General features: G+C 46.3%; 2 protein-coding genes across 3 annotated transcripts in view; one reads left to right on the forward strand and one right to left on the reverse strand.

The window, feature by feature from the left end:
• Positions 1-2,053: 2,053 nt before the first annotated feature.
• TSR2 (TSR2 ribosome maturation factor) lies at positions 2,054-6,826 on the forward strand. 2 transcript variants are annotated; one of them, XM_055563484.1, is made up of 5 exons: positions 2,054-2,195; positions 2,358-2,448; positions 5,051-5,142; positions 5,698-5,871; positions 6,099-6,826. In XM_055563484.1, exons 1-5 carry the CDS (start codon positions 2,112-2,114, stop codon positions 6,231-6,233), a joined length of 576 nt encoding a protein of 191 aa, XP_055419459.1. In that variant the 5' UTR covers positions 2,054-2,111; the 3' UTR covers positions 6,234-6,826. The 2 variants fall into 2 exon arrangements, with proteins under 2 accessions (XP_055419459.1, XP_055419460.1); XM_055563485.1 differs by having other exon boundaries at positions 2,104-2,221.
• Positions 6,827-7,031: 205 nt separating this feature from the next.
• Positions 7,032-16,571, reverse strand: part of FGD1 (FYVE, RhoGEF and PH domain containing 1) — a 37,616-nt gene continuing 28,076 nt past the window's right edge. The window contains exons 10-18 of the mRNA XM_055563483.1: positions 16,377-16,523; positions 15,883-15,975; positions 15,631-15,710; positions 11,624-11,654; positions 11,016-11,117; positions 10,531-10,656; positions 10,192-10,353; positions 8,479-8,622; positions 7,032-7,972 (exon numbers count right to left, since the gene is read on the reverse strand). Coding sequence (XP_055419458.1) covers positions 7,667-7,972; positions 8,479-8,622; positions 10,192-10,353; positions 10,531-10,656; positions 11,016-11,117; positions 11,624-11,654; positions 15,631-15,710; positions 15,883-15,975; positions 16,377-16,523 — 1,191 coding nt within the window. The 3' untranslated portion in view covers positions 7,032-7,666. The remainder of the gene's footprint in view (positions 7,973-8,478; positions 8,623-10,191; positions 10,354-10,530; positions 10,657-11,015; positions 11,118-11,623; positions 11,655-15,630; positions 15,711-15,882; positions 15,976-16,376; positions 16,524-16,571) is intronic.

Here is a 16,571-nt window from a genome sequence, read left to right on the forward strand (position 1 = left end):
TGGAGAAGACTCTTGAGAGTCCCTTGGACTGCAAGGAGATCCAATTAGTCCATTCTAAAGGAGATCAGCCCTGGGATTTCTTTGGAAGGAATGATGCTAAAGCTGAAACTCCAGTATTTTGGCCACCTCATGCGACGAGTTGACTCATAGACTCTGATGCTGGGAGGGATTGGGGGCCGGAGGAAAAGGGGACGACAGAGGATGAGATGGCTGGATGGCATCACCGACTTGATGGACGTGAGTTTGAGTGAACTCTGGGAGTTGGTAATGGACAGGGAGGCCTGGTGTGCTGCAATTCATGGGGTCGCAAAGAGTCGGACACGACTGAGTGACTGAACTGAGCTGAACTGAACTGACACTTCTTGTGGGGTCTTAGTTCCCCGACCACGGATCAAAACCCCCTGTGTCCCCTACAGTGGAGGCTTGGAGTCCTAACTGCTGGGCCATAATCTCTTCTTCTAAGGTCACCAATCATATTGGACTAGGGTTCACTGTATGGCCTCATTTTACCTTAATCATCTCTTTAAAGACTCTGCCTCCAGATACAGTCACATTCTTGGGGGTAGGGCTTGAATATATGAATGGGGGAGGGGTGCAGGGAGGACAGGACTCAGGCCCTAACAGCAGATGTCACCACACCTAATTTCAAAACATTTTCATTTTCACTAAAGGAAACCCTATACTCCTTAGGAATCAGGCCCCATTTCCCCCCTTCCCCTATTCCTGCTGCTGCTGCTGCTAAGTCGCTTCAGTCGTGTCCGACTCTGTGCAACCCCATAGATGGCAGCCCACCAGGCTCCCCCGTCCCTGGGATTCTCCAGGCAAGAACACTGGAGTGGGTTGCCATTTCCTTCTCCAATGCATCAAAGTGAAAGGTGAAAGTGAAGTCGCTCAGTCGTGTCCGACTCCTAGCGACCCCATGGACTGCAGCCCACCAGGCTCCTCCTTCCATGAGATTTTCCAGGCGAGAGTACTGGAGTAGGGTGCCATTGCCTTCTCCGTGCCCTATTCCTAGGCAACAATTAATCTATTTTCTGTCTCTATAGATTGGCTTATTCTGTACATTTCAGATAAATGATACCATATAATATATGGGCTTTTTTTGACTAGTTGGGAGTGATGTCACCTTTCATTCCTGATTTCAGTAATTTGAATCTTCTTTTTTTTCACTTAGTCAATTTAGCTAAAATTTTGTCAATTTTGTTGATCTTTCTTAAAAACACTACTTTTGGTTTTATTGATTTTCTCTATTGTTTTTCTACTTTCTGTTACATTTATTTCCTCTCCAATTTTATTTCCTTCCTTCCTTCTGCTTGCTTTGGGATTACTCTATTCTTTTTCTAGTTTCTGAAGGTGGCATATCAGGTTATTCATTTAAGATTTTTCTTTTTTAATAGGGATGTTTATATCTATAAGATTCCATTTAAGCATTGCTTTAGCTGCACCTCATGAATTTTGGTGTGCTGTGCCTTAGTTTCAAGTTATTTCAAGATGTCTCGTTTTCCCTTGTGATTTTTTTTCTTTTACTCATTTGTTATTTAGAAGTGTGTTAAAATACACATATTTGTGAATTCCACAAACGTCTTTCTGTTATTGAATTCTAATTTCACCCCACTGTGGTTGAAGAACCATCTTTATATGGTTTTAATCCTTTTAAACTTATTGAGGGCTGCTTTAGGACATAACATATGGTCTATCCTGGAACACGTTCCACTTGCACTTCAGAAAAATGTGTATTCTGCTGCTGTTGGGTGGAGTGTTCTGGATACATTATTAAATGCAGATTTGTAGGCATTGCTATCTGAGATTGCTGTCCAAGGGCCTGAAATCTGCATCCTTAATAAGTTTCCCACATCTTCTCTACGCAGTACCCTGTGTCCTGAATTCATGGACCTAGGGGTCCTCCACTCCTGGCTTCCTTAGATTTAATTACAGGTGAGCAACAGTGTTGGTGTCATCGATTCCTCGACAGACTTTTCTATTGCTCTTGTCTTGCTACCAGGTCAGCGGAAAGGCGAATCTGCATTCTCAGGCTCGGCTTTCGACTCCTTCTGTCTGGGCGGTACTGCGCAGGTATTGGCCCGCCTGGGCGTCACGTGGTCCGCGGCCGGATGATGGCGGGCGCTGCTGAAGATTCGCGAGCGCTCTTCGGGGCGGCAGTCCGTGCGGCGCTGGAGGCCTGGCCCGCCTTGCAGGTGAGCGGAGTCGCGGCTGGATAAAGGTTAGCGACCGGGAGAGAACAGGAGTTGGTTTAGCGAGCCGCCTGAGGCTTGGTTGGGCGGCATAAACAACGGAATTCTGCGCCACTGCAGGCGGGCTCCCAGACTGACGTGATGGGCTTGGGTCTGTATTCGCAGATCGCTGTGGAGAACGGCTTCGGAGGTGTGTACAGCCAAGAGAAGGCTGAGTGGCTCGGGGGTGCAGTGGAGGAGTATTTCTTCCGCAATGGTGAGTGAATGTAAGGCTCTGGGACTTGTCTCTGTGGGGGCGTAAGGAGGAGGCGGCCGCCGATTCTAGTGAATACGCACTTTTTGAGCAATTGTCGGTTGGTACCTGAGGGCGAGGTGGAATGAACGCAGGCTTTGAAGTCAGAATCCTGAGTTCGAATGCCTCGTTGGCCGTGCCATTGACTCAGGGTATCATGCTGGACAAGTATTATCGCCCCGCCTCGATAATCAGTTTCCTAATTTGTAAAATGGATGTAAAAGTATCCACCAGCGTGATCCTATGTATTAGTCGCATCATGTAATTTAAAATTTTTCAGCCGCCATATTAATAAAGTAAAAAGAAGCAGATGAAATGAACTGCTCACCTCAATAGATCCAAAATATTTCAGCATGTAGTCAGTATAAAATGCTGTTAATGAGATGTTTTACATCCTTTTTTAGTATTAAATTTTCAAAATCTGGTGGGTATTTTGCAGTTTTAGCACGTCTCATTGTTTTTTTGCCTAGCCACATTTTAAGTGCTCAGTAACCACATTTGACTATTTGGACAGCAGAGATCTACATCTTTGATGCGTCTTGAGGGTCGTATAAGAACAAAGGGTCCTACAGGGAGTCTTTTACGAAATAAGGTTTTTTACAGTATTCTTTATTTAGTTTTTTAGTCTTGGAGGTGACATTAGGCAGAGTCCTTTCTCTCAAGGAAATTTACCATCTAGTGAGAGATCCAGATAAGTAAATAGGCATTTGCAGACAGGGTGATAGGTGTTCTAATAATGAGGAGCTCAGGATGCTTGGGTAATGTGAGCTGGGGGAGAAGGCGTCTTTCGGAGATCTTTAGGGAGTGGTGGTGATTGGGCTGAATCTTAAGGGATGAGAAAGAGTTAACAAGGAGGGGAGGCAGAGAGAGCAACACTCAGAAATAAGTCCTGTGGTATGAGGAGATTATGTGTTATATTTGGAAAGTGGCAGGGAGCTCCGTGTTAGAATAGGGATGTGTGTGTGTGCTTGTGGGTATGTGGAAGGGAGGAATGGTGGAGAATGAAGATGGGAGATGGGGAAGCCCCTGGAAAAAGAGTGAGACATGGAAGGACTTATGTGCCTTTGATTTTTGTCCTTTAGGCCAGCGTTTGCCAGAATGCATGGTTTGGAAGACTAGTTCTATTAGATGTTCTGTGAAGAAAAAGCTTCTCCAGTCAAATTATATAAGGAAAGCTCTTTTCTTCAGCTCTTACTTAAGAGACACAGTAATCATTAACATATTAAAGGCTTGGATAAGGACAAGAACCACCAAAAAGAAACCTGTTTACCTTTGTTTCCCTTTAGTTTTTTTTTTTTTTTTTGAATAACGTCCCTTAAAATCCAGGAGGCCAGTTATTTTTTAAAAGCAGAATATGAAACACTGCAGTTAGGTGATTAAAAATTCATGAGCAGGATCTAATAGGATGGGGTTTTCTGGCTAGAAAGTTCAGAAAGTAGTCAGTATGGAGCATGGACTTTAGAGGGAAAGACTAAGGAGAGGGCTGTGTCTGTCTAGAGAACGATGAGGCCTGAATTAGGGCATTAGTCATGGGAAAGAAGGGATGGCTCTAAGGAAATTGTTTGACTGTAGAGGGGGAGGGAAAATGGGGCAGGTTTCTAGTTTCTAGTCACTGGGTGGCTTAGGTGCCTTTCATGGACAAGAACAACACTGGAGAATGAAAATTAGGTTTGGAGGGTAAGATGATGAATCTGGCTTTGGATATGGAGGGTCTGAAGCACCTGTGGAACAGGTGGAGTGTAGCCTGGGTTGGAGACTGATTTGGGGGGTATTAGAATGGTAGGGAAAGCGAGGGGGGTAAATGAGCTCTCCCAGAGGGAAGAGAGAGCAAGGAGCTTTGTGGAAGACTTTCTTGAGTTATTTTCTAATTCAGAAAAAGTAGAGCATGGGCCCATAAGGTAACTGAAGCTGAGAGGGGAAGTCTCAGCTAAAGTCATACAATAGGACATTGAGGTCAAGGCTGTGATGATTTCATCATGGCAAGTACTGAACATCTGTTTCTTCTTACCTATCCCATTGGTCTGTGGCCTCCTGTGTCAGTGGAACCACAGTTGTGAAGTCTTTACATTTCAAAAACTTCAGCCCTTGAGTAATGGAAATGAACATGGATTTCCATTGTTCCAAACAAACAATGCCTGTGCTAGGCATTGTTTGGGTGACTTCTCATAACAGACCTTCAAGGAGGTTACCATTAACCTCACTTTGCAGAAGAGAAAACAGTCTTGGAGATGAGTAACTCACATGCTCAAGGTAATGTGGGGAGGAGGCTGGTTAAAATAGGCCAGCTGAAAAGAGGGTGAGTGTGGATGGAATGCTCCAGGAATAGAGGACTTGGTAGAATGCAGGAGGTTGGAAATTAGGTATTTAATGTTTGTTTTTTTTTTTTTTTCCTTTTAAAAAATCATGTTAAAACCTGGAATGTAGAACACTTTAGCAAATAAAAGGCTCATTCAATCTTTACCCACCAATCAGATGTGGATCCACCAAGTAGGTACTTAAGAGTAGTGGGCAAGGGTGATGAAGTTGGCTGGTCTTTGACCAGAGGACTTTATCCTTTCATACTCAGCTGACTTGGAGCTAGATGAGGTGGAGGACTTCCTCGGGGAGCTAATGATGAACGAGTTTGATACAGTTGTGGAGGATGGGAGTCTGCCCCAGGTGAGCATGTCATGGATACAACTACCATCTTCCTGCCTGCAGCCTTTCTTCTCCCTAGCTGTCTGTTTTAGATGAACACTTTTGGCTGTAACCATTCTTTTCTTGAGTCCTGTGCAAGAACTTGCTATGACCCCCGTTGCCTAAAGGAAAATCTAGTCTTCCCAGGCCTTTCAAATCCTGCCTGTATTATTTCTCTCCGTGTCTCATTCTCAGTCAGGTCTGTTTGTCACCTCCATCTCGGGGCACACCATGCAGGTGCATTTCCAAATGTTCTGGTTAACATCACTACTCCTGCTAGGATTGCCTTCCCTTTTTACGTCTTCTTTCAAACCCAGTTCTAGTGCCTTCTGTGGTAGGAGGGCCTCCTTCAACACTTCAGGCCCTTAATGAGCCCTTTCATATGTGGTTGCTTCAGTAGTGAACTCCTTGGGGGAGGAAAGATCCCCATTCTCTTCTGGAAAATTCCAGACCCCTCCCCACTCTTGTTGCAAACACGAGCTGGTTGTATTGTAGGTTCTCTAGAAAATCGAAGCTGGTTGAATGTTTTCTTGGTAGGTGAGCCAGCAGCTGCAGACCATGTTCCACCACTTCCAGAAGGGTGATAGGGCTGCTCTGAAGGAGATGGCCTCTCTCATCACCCAAAGAAAGTGCAAGGTCAGAGCCACTGCACTGCCGACAGCTGGAGAGACCGATGAGGACGATGATGCAAACAGCGTGGAGGAGATGGAGGTGAAAGGGGTGCAACTCTTGGGTGTGGAGATGTAGATATTTTCAGACTTATGGGAGATCAGCTAATTTCACAGGGAAGTGATGGGGGGGGGGTGGTTGTATTATCCATAAAGGGCAGGAAATTTTCCCAAGGTCACATGGCCAGTCCTGGCAAAGCTAGGAGAGCCTGGGTCTCCATTGGCCATAGCTAGGGGTTTATTTAGCTCTCTCTTGTATTTCTCCTCTAGGTTGCAGCTACGAATGATGGGGCAGCTACAGATGGGGTCTGCCCCCAGCCTGAACCCTCTGGTCCAGACTCCCAAACTATTAAGGAAGAGGATATAGTGGAGGATGGCTGGACCATTGTCCGGAGAAAGAAGTGAATGGGGCTGGAAATGGTCTGGGTCCTTGTATGCTAGTTGTTTGGGATTTGTTTGTAGGGTTTTTGTTGGAGGGTTGCAGACCTGTGGACTGGTTATCCCATATCCACCCTCTCCCCATTCCCTTGTCCAGCTCCTTCCAGGGGAAGAAGAGCCCAAGGGTCCTTGGACTTGGGGTGGTCTGAGTGATGAGGCCTGATTTCCTAGCAAAGTGCCTCTTGGGTGCAACCAGTGTGAAGAGGGAGGGATGAGTGGGTGTGGGAATGACTGGAGGAGAAGCTAAATGCTGGTTGATAGTAGGCAGGTGAATGTGCGAAGGGGGAGAGCCAGCAGGAGAACCAATATTCCTGCTGGGTAAGGAGTGGTGAGATGAGCTTGCAAATAGAAGAGAGATTAGTTGAAGATATGAAAATAGCTGTGGTACCTGCCCCCCCTCCACCCCCACACAGAACAGCTCTGTGCTCCTGAACCTCCCAGGGATGTTTCCTTCCTGCAGCCCAGGGTCTGGCCCTAGGTTCCTTCAGGATGTCTAAGACCTTGTCTAGGCAGTGAGCTCAGGGGACCTGGGCTTTGTTTTCTGTCTCCTCCAACCTCTTTCCAAACACCTCATCCCATCGAAGTCACCTCAATAAATAATACCTTATTGTTTAATTTGTGGCTTGACCTGTGAGTAGTTTTGGAAGCATCCTTCTGGGAGCTGAGCTTCAGAGCTCAACAAGGGAACAGTTTCTGGGCCTACCCCAACAACCTGTTATTTTGGACAAACAAACAGATGGACAAATGGAGCACAGCTGCGCTCTGAAAGTTTCTGTAAGCTTGAAATAAACTGTATTTTTCTTTAAAAAACAAAACAGAGTATTCTTTGTCCTCCCCCGTGTTCCCCTGTCCTGCCCAGTGGCCCTGCCATGGGTCTAGACGATAAAATACTGGGTAGCCCTGGGGGCCAGGTAGAAGCTGTAAGCCATGGGAGAGGCAGGAGGGGTCTGGTCACCACCCCACATAGCATCATACATATGAAGACACTAGTTGAAGGGGCAGGGGTGGGCCAGGGCCATGGGGTCTGTGGCAGAGCTGGCACTTGAATCCAGATCTCCTGCCTCTGGTGCTTTGGAGGGAATTGGGTGGAGGCAGGATCTGTAGGGTATTGAGGGGTTGGGGGAAAATGGCCTAATTCAGGCAGGTCTAGCAACAGCCCCCACCCTCCCTGGGGGGACAGGGTTTAAAAAAAATTAACCACACTGTACGAATATTTTTTTAAAAGCCCAGGTTTTGTGAAAAGATGAATTAAAAAAACCCGAGACCCAGCATTCAGGATTGAAAGTGCCCATGATGGGAGTTCAAGTATTGACTGAGCTGGGAGGGTGGGGGCTGGGGCCCTTAATTGGACATGGGCAGCTAGAGTGTAGGGCAGGGGGTCCCAGTTACCCACAAACCCTCTAGGTCTTATCTCGGGTCTGGGGGGCTTCGGAGGGTTCAGCAGTGGCTCCTGAAGCTGCCACTGGCACCTCTTCCATCTCCCTGTCCTCAGACAGTGTGGGCCCTGGGCAGAACGTGTCCCCACGGCCTGCCCGGCCAAGCACAGCCATCCAGCGCCGCTGTAGCTCCTCTGTCTCAGGACTGAAGTACCAGCTCAGGTGGCTCTGGGTGATCTTGAAGACATGCCGTCTGTCAGGCCGCTCCCCAGCCTCAGGAGGCCCCACCTCAAAGCCAATGAGGGGCAGGCTGCGCTGCGCTTTCACATCCTGGGGGACAGGGACAGAGCTAGGGTCACCTTGGGGTTGGGCTTCTCACTGGTTTTGCATCTTCTAAACCCCTCTTTTTCTTTCCCTGCTCAAGAACCTTAAATGGTTTAACTGAGCAATAGGAAAATGAACTGGGGCTAGAACTGCAGGCTGATTCAAATACCTCTTTCCTTCCACACCCCAAGCCAGCTAGGCTAGTTTAGAGCATATAATGTTTTCAGGCCTTTGCCCTCTTCTCCATCTTGCCCACTCCAAATTGGATTAAGCAGTATCTCGTCTCCACTTCAGCTTCCTTCCCCCATAACTCACCCAACTTATCCTTACATACGTTGATCCATAATCACTCCTTGTCTCGAGCCTGTCTTTGTCTCATAAGGGTGGGGGCTTCTGATTTCCCCTTAGGTTCACACTATCCTCCAAGGCCAAGGAGAGGTGAAGGACTGAGAGGAAAGGAGAGTAGCCTGGCTTTGCCAGGTGGCTGAAAGGACCAGGAGTAGGATACATACCTGAGGGGCTCCGTAGATGTACAGCACCAAGGGTTCGTTCTCAGGGACCACAAACCATGCCTTGTGCCAGCCTTTTCCACCCTTCTCCATGTAGTGTAGGAAGCTGCAGATGACACTGTTCTCCGCAGCCACTGAGGCCTGTTTCTGTGACCAGAGACATGAGGGGCACCGATATTGATAGGAGGCCTACCTTGGCTCCAGCACCCTCTCAGCATAGGAATTGCTATTCACATGTCTCAGGAGAATATTGAAGCTCAGGTGGCAGGAGTGATTTGCCCACTGTCAACCCAGTGAGGGAGAAGGCAATGGCACCCCACTCCAGTACTCTTGCCTGGAAAATCCCATGGACGGAGGAGCCTGGTAGGCTGCAGTCCACAGGGTTGCTAAGAGTGGGACATGACTGAATGACTTCACTTTCACTTTTGCTTTCATGGAGAGGGAAATGGCAACCCACTCTAGTGTTCTTGCCTGGAGAATCCCTGGGACGGGGGAGCCTGGTGGGCTGCTGTCTATGGGGTCGCACAGAGTCAGACAGGACTGAAGCGACTTAGCAGCAGCAGCAGCAACCCAGTGAGAGTTGAAATTCAAAGCCAGGCTTATCTGCTGGATTTGGGCCATGGCTACTGCCTCTAAGGCTTGGTGGGAGGGGTGTGTAACTCTCAGTGGGAGCCCCTAAATGTCAGTCAGGCATTCTTCCATCAGTCCATTTATTCCTCAAGTCATTTATGCATTTACACTTCATCTTTTTTTCAGTCTTCCATCACATGCATTCCCTATACTCAGAAGCAACTTAGCATTGTGGTTAAGGGGTTGGGTGGGTGGGTGGGTAAGGTAGTCAGGCTCAGAATCCCAGCCCTAGATGGGCTAGATGACTTGGAAGGAGAGCGTATAGGGCTGTTCTGAGGATTAAATTAGTTACTATATGTAAAGTGCTTAGAAGAGTGCCTGGCATGGAGTTAGCTTTCTTTAAATGTTAAATAAATACCTCAATTTAGTTACAAAGCTTAAGTTTATGTATGTGCATGTATCTAGAAAGATAGGAAGCATAAGCATTAATGGTGGTAATCTCTGGGTCGAAGGAATTTGTAGTAGTAGTTTAGTCACTAAGTGATGTCCAACTCTTTTGCGACCCCATGGACTGTAGCCCACCATGCTCCTCTGTCCATGGGATTTCCCAGGTGAAAATACTGGAGTGGTTTGCCATTTCCTTCTCCAGGGGATCTTTCCAACTCAGGGATTGAACCTGTGTCTCCTGCATTGGCAGGTGGATTCTTTACCACTGAGTTACCAGGGTAGCCCTGGGTTAAAGGAATATGGTATTTTTATTATTTTTGGTTATGATGTCTAACTTTCTTCAATGCACATATCCATTGTAATAAGAAAAGGTATTTTGTTAGTTAAAAGAAAATCCCAGCTCTGCCACTCACTGTGTAACTTGGGCAAATATACCTCCCTGGGCCTCAGTTTCCTCCTTTGTAAAACAAGAATAGGAAAAGCATTGATAGATAAGTTACTGTGAAGATTAAACATCTAAAGCACTTAAATAAAAATTACTCTTTGATTCACTTTTGTACTCATTTTATTCACTCAAAGCCTGGGGTCACTTGTTCAGCACATGCACATGGTATTACAATTTCAGAGATGCCCAGGCCTTAGTCACCACTGCGTGAGTGGCTGGGGCCCCTGTGGTCAGTTGAGGGGCCTGGGTCTTACCTCCAGGATGGACCTCCGGCGCTGGGGTGTATGCTGGCTGCAGGCTGGGCTGCTCCCGGGTACCCCATGCAAGGCCACGTAGCAGTCAGTGCACACACGGTTGGAACGGTTGTTGTCATAGACAAGGCGAGCCCGGAACTCGGAGCACTTCCCACAAACCACCTGGGGTGGCAAGTGGGTAAGAACAGCCTGATTCCAGTGGGTCTTCCCCTTCAGTGTACCAACTCCCACAGTGAACTTCACAGCCTCCCCCCACTTAGAGGGTGCCCTCTTAGAAGTGGGCCTTTGGGTTGCCAGCCTGTCTGTTCCATAGCTCTGCCCCTGCCTCTCAACACTTACATGTCCACAGGCCTTGCAGTGGTGCCTGCGTTTTGTGATGGAATTGAAGGGCTCCTGGCAGCGCATGCACATGGTGACTTCCTTTTCTCGGATGGGCGTAGGTGCCCGCTTTCCAAGATCCACATTCTGGAGAGAGGGCCAGGTCTCCAGTCAGAGGGTCAAACTCAGACTCCCCAGCCCAGTCCATCCAGCCCTCGCCCAGGCTTGGATCATCATTGGTAGGCAACCGACAGATTCCGAAGACCTGCCTTTGAGTCCTGGCTCTGCTCTACTTCACTGCGCTATTGAAGACCTGTCACTTGTACCAATACTTTTCGGGCATTAGTTTCCCCAATAATTTCTCTATGACCCTACCAACAGAAGCCTGTGCTTCTGCAGTCATCTACTGCCTCTCTGGGAAGAGGAGAGGAGTATCTCAAGGTAAGGTGGGCACCTGGAGGTCTGGAGGGGATCCTGGTGCAGAAGGAGGGGATGTGGACTCTTACCGGAGAGTTGGGGGGTGTGTCTTCATCTTCCCTGTTTGTGGAGTTTAACAGCTTGAAGGTCTCCAGCGTCTGTTCATGCTTCAGGAGGGTAGAGTTGATGGCCTGGGAGAGGTATAAGAAATAAGAGGTCAAAACCCAACTATCTATTTCCACCCTTACCTCACTGTCCTATAAACTAGCTTGGAGTCAGAAAAGTTGGATTCTAGACCCAGCTCTATACCTTGCTAGATGTATGACCTTGGGTAAGTCCCTTCCCAAAATCCAGGTCTCAGTTCTTATATTTGTGAAATGGGGGAAGGGGATTGATCAGTGGCTGAAAAGCCACAGAAGGCCTTCCTGACAAATGTCTGGGGTTGAATGTTTTACAGGGCTTAACTCACTGAGGTTACACCTTCAGAGGAGCCAGCTTTCTAAAGAACTGGGTAGTTTCTCCTTAACCTCTGGACCTCAGTTTGCTTATCTGTAAAATGGGGATGGTAAAATTTATTGGAAGGCAGATGTCCAGGCCCATTATGGTCAGATGTGAATATTAGGGTTGAGCCCCCCACCCCCAGAAGACCTGTTAATACTCTTCCAGCCCCCTACCACAAAGCCTTCTTAGATGTTACCTGGACCCAGTCTTTCTTCTCTTCCTCAGTCCTTGGGTAGGGAAGGTGGTGGGGGCAGGGGGAAAGAAAGATGTTGGGTTAGGCAGGCCAACCAAAAGCAATTGGAGTGGTAAAGAGCAGATGTTTTGGAGTTGGAAAGATCTGAGTTTGACCTTCTTGCTCCTTCACTTACCACTTATGTGACCTTTAGGCAAGTCATATAACCTGAGTTTACTTATTGAACAGTTATTAATACTTTCCAGACCCTGTGTTAGGAGCCTGGGCCTCAGAGCAGACCCTACATCAAGGAAGGAGCTCATGGGGGCAGACATGGACAATACAGGGGAATCAGTGCTGTGACAGAGGGAAAATGGGGCTGAGGAGCCCAGGAAACCTGTCCCATCCTGGAGTTTGGGTGGGGGCTGCTAAAGATGTTTTCCTCAAGGAGGTGCTAGCCCTCAAATAGAGGGGATTAGGTTGAAGTGTGTGAATTAGCATACAGAATGTACAGGAAACCATGAATAGTTCCCTGTTTGTGCTAGAATGTCAAGTTTGAGAAAGGAGGGCAGTTTATTTTTCTTCACTTGTAAGAATGGATGATAATTATCGGCCTGGGTTGTTCTGAGCAGTAACTGGAAAGTGAAAGTTGTTCAGTCATGTCTGACTCTTTGTGACCCCATGGACTATACAGTCCATGGAATTCTCCAGGGCAGAATACTGGAGAATTTCCCTTCTCCAGGGGATCTTCCTGACTCAGGAATCGAACTGGGGTCTCCTGCATTGCAGGCAGATTCTTTACCAACTGAGCTATTAAAGCAGTAACTGAGGTGATGTGTAAAGTGCCCAGCACAATCCTTGATACACTAGGTGCTCAATCAGTGTGTTGCTCCTTCCCTTTGCCTTCCTTCCTCAACTCTCCTGTCTGCCCTGGTGCAGGCCCATCAACAGCTCACTAGGAGTAGGAGCCAGCCTCTTGGCTGACTCCCACCTGGCCTCCTCTAATCTCCTTCCACAGTTACACTCCAGTGAAAGCCACTCAATCATGTCCGACTCTTTGTGACCCCATGGACTATACAGTCCATGGAGTTCTCCAGGCCAGAATACTAGAATGGGTAGCCTTTTCCTTCTCCAGGGGATCTTCCCAACCCAGGGATCGAACCCAGGTCTCCCGCATTGCAGGCGGATTCTTTACCTGCTGAGCCACAAAGGAAGCCTTTGTTGATGACTCCAGACATCAAAAGTATTTTTCTAATATGAAAATACGACTGTATCCTTAGGATCATTTCATGAAAAATCAAGGATGTGAGTCAATATTTAGCTACAAGAATATCCACTGCAATGCTGTTTTATTGCCATGAAAAATTAGAAGCAGTCTATGTGTCCAACAACAGGGGCTCAGATTTTAAAAAAAGAAATGATAGTATATATCACTACTTCCACACAACATAAGTGATAAAGCTGTTTATAATATGTTAACTCAAAGCAACATATATAAAATAAACATAGCATTCCCTTTTTGTTTAAAAACACATGTGCCATGAGTGTTTACATTTGTCAGAACTCATCGGTGGTACACTTAAGACCTGTGCATTTCACTCTGAAAATTTGCCTCAAGAAAAAGGAGGAGACCTTAAACAAATATTGAATGCTAGTTTACGATATGCATGCCAAAGTCTTTAGGGGTGAGGTGTATGATATCTGCAATTTACTTGGTGAAATGCATTAAAAAAATCGGATTGTAGGTGGATGAAATGATAGATTTATGATCAAGTAAATATAGCACAATATTAACACTTGAATCTACATGGTGAGCTTGGGTGTTCACTGTATTTAAACTTTCCTGTATTTTGGAAAATACTCATAATAAAATATGGAAAGGAAACATTGTGTGTTTCTGTGTGTGTATACATATGCAAATAGAGGAGAAGTCAGAAAGAGTTTATGCCAACACATCAGCACTGACTGTCTCTGGGTGGTATGGTTCTAGGGGATTTTACTTTATTCTGATTGTACTCTTTTTTACAAATTCTTTTTTATTTATCTATATTTTCTAACTTCTTTGCACTAAACAATATTGCATTTGATGTTTAAGAGCCACAATAGTGTTTTTAGCAGTTCATACTTAAGTATATAGGGGTGAAGAGTCATGTCTGTAATTTACTTTAAAATGGTTCAGCAAAATATTTATATGGCAAAAATATATACTGATTCCTAAGTCAGTGGTTCTAAACCCTGGTGCCAAGTTGAATCATACGAGCAACATCACCTTCTTTGTTCCTGCTGGCAGAGCAAAGTGAAAGTGAAAGTCGCTCAGTGGTATCTAACTCTTTACAACCCCATGGACTGTAGTCCATGAATTCTCCAGGCCCTGGTGCACATAATATTAAAATCATTTGGGGAGCTTTTGAAACTCCCCATCTTCAGGCTATACCCCAGACAAATTAAACTAAAGTCTCCAGGGGTGGGTCCCAGACATCAGTATTTTTTAAAGCTCCTCAGTTGATTCCTATGTCACCAAAGTTGAGAATCAGTTAAGTGGTGGGCATATGAGTGTTTGTATTTCTACTTTTGTGGTTATTTGAAAATTTTCATTAAAAACAACTTTTTAAAGGGCAAAAAAGCAACTGCAAAGCAAACTCTCCATGCCTTCTCTCTGCTACTAGGAGAAAACCCTACACTGCTTGGTGCACCCTTCTGGGCCCAGTATCCCTCTTCAGCCCTCTCCTTTCCATCCTAGCCAATGACCTGTCCCAGTCACTTAGGCTCTGTTGAGCCCTGACTGGGCCCCACATCTGCCCTCCCCTGGCTGTGCCTGTTGTCACTTTTGTTCTCACTTTTCTGGCTTCAGGCCTCTGAGATGCTTAGTCTCTCAGAGCATCAAACCCAACTCCCTTCTCTCATCTTCCAGGACACCCTCTAGCCCACATTCATCTCTCTCTCCTGCCTCCATGCAGTCCCAGCAATGAGAGTTCTGACTCTGATTTCTTAATTCTTTGCCACCTCTCAGAAGTAGATCATTTACCCACATGCATTCACTCTCCAGCCCTGACCATGGCCTCGATACCCTATCACCAATTCCAGCTCTGCTTCTTTCTAGCTGTGGGATCTTGGGAAAGGTGTATAACTCTTCTGTGCCTCAGTTTCCTCATCTGTAAAATGGGGTTGATAGCAACAGAGGCTACTTCAAGGGTTTTGAGAGTTCAACTATTAAATTTAAACTTAAGTTAAAGTTAACTTAAAACTGTGCCTCTGGCACAAGAGCAAGTCTTCATTAAATGTGAACTATTATTATAATCATTCACGTAGAGAATGGATATGAAGGCCCCTTTGTTAAATGGCTGGAAATTATTCTAAAATTTGTTCTTTAAAGATTTTTTATTATGCAAGATTTCAAGCATACAGAAAAGTAGATAGGATAACACAAATACATTAAATATATATTCACTAAATAGATGCAAATTTAAAAAATATTTTGCTATATCTTATACATATGTGTGTGTGTATATATATATATATAGGCTGATATAAATCATTTAAAAATAAGTTACAGATATCATGATACTAAATCATCATACATCACCAAAAAAAAAAAGGCCATTCCCCTATATCCTCGTATACCATTATCACACCTGAGAAAGTTGGCAATAATGCCCTGGTAGCTAATGCCCAGTTCATGTTTAGGATTTTCCCTACTGTCTTGAAAATGTCTCTTAGGGCTGTTTTTCTCAAACAAGACTCCTATCATGGACCAGGCATTGCATTTGGTTGTTATTTCTCTTAAATCTCTCAATCCACAATAAACTATTTGTGCTCCTGTTACTCATGTTTGGATTACTATCTCATTCTTCCCTCTCCTCTAACAAAACCCATCAGAAGAGCAAGCATCTTTGGGGAAAGGGACCCATCCTTTCTCTGGAATACTCTCTCCTCTAGGGAGGTAGCCAGTGCCCTGACACTAGGTCTAGAATGCCTCAGCATATCTGAAGGCAACAGGAGGCTGGAGAGAAGATATAGGCAAGGGCAAGTACCTGGCCTGGAGCTCCAGGGAGCGCTGCTTTCCTGACACCAGGAAGGTCCGAGGCAGATTGAGGTTGGAACTTTCCTTCAGCTGGATGGAGAGAGAAAAGGGCTTGGTGAACTACTGAGCTCACCTACTGAGCTCCACAGGGCCCTCGCCCTCTGCACACATGCACACACTTGGGGTCAGAGTCAGAACATCTTTGTTCCTCCCAGCACCAAGGTCCCACGCCAGGTTCCCCTTCCCACCTCCCGGTGCTCACCTCCATGCCATCTACATCAATGCGTGCCCGCACGCTAAACTTCTGGCCAAGGAGCCGCAGCCTGGGCACACAGTAAAGGAGGCGGTCGTTGAACTAGGAAGGAAAAGGTTTTGGATGTATGTGTGGAGGCCCCACAAGGCCTATGGCTCAGCTCCTTTCCCTTATAGGACTCCTGAAGCTTTACTGCTGGGGACTCAAAGCAATAGATGGAGTAAACAGACCAGATTGGGCACAAAGGTTGCAAGGAAAGAGCCTAGGCATGGGAGTCACTTCCTAGTTGGTTGGCCTTGGGCAAGTCAGTTCTCTCTAAGTCTTAGTTACATAATCTGTAAAGTTGAGAAAAAAAATGCCCAGTATAGGTGGTAAAAATACAATGCATTAGTAGAGGAAGGAATGGAGAGCAGGAAGTACAGCCTTGAGTGAGCACCGGGTCAATGTGGCATGGCGGGGTAGGGGTGGTGTGGCCCACTTGCACCCCTACCCCTGGCACTTACTAGTATGAGGTATCGGTCTTGAGTGGTCCCATTCTTTGCTGACAGCTTAAGGATGTGGCCTTCTTTTATGAGCTCTTTGGTGGGGCTGACAATGTCTTCCTCACCTCCTAGCAACTCGTATACCTTCAGCAGCTTGTGCATTCGCTCCTGGTAGTGAGTAAAGGGCAAGGTTTGAGGTTCCGGCCTCCCCTCAGA

This window comes from Bubalus kerabau, chromosome X, assembly GCF_029407905.1.
Source record: "Bubalus kerabau isolate K-KA32 ecotype Philippines breed swamp buffalo chromosome X, PCC_UOA_SB_1v2, whole genome shotgun sequence".
NCBI classification, from domain to species: Eukaryota; Metazoa; Chordata; class Mammalia; order Artiodactyla; family Bovidae; genus Bubalus; species Bubalus kerabau.

Bases quoted from the DNA above. Each gene is read 5' to 3' on its own strand.
- TSR2 (XM_055563484.1), top strand. From the start codon at position 2,112: ATGATGGCGGGCGCTGCTGAAGATTCGCGAGCGCTCTTCGGGGCGGCA. The intron at 2,196-2,357 runs GTGAGCGGAGTC...CTGTATTCGCAG, and splicing joins AGGCCTGGCCCGCCTTGCAG to ATCGCTGTGGAGAACGGCTT. The intron at 2,449-5,050 runs GTGAGTGAATGT...TTTCATACTCAG, and splicing joins GGAGTATTTCTTCCGCAATG to CTGACTTGGAGCTAGATGAG.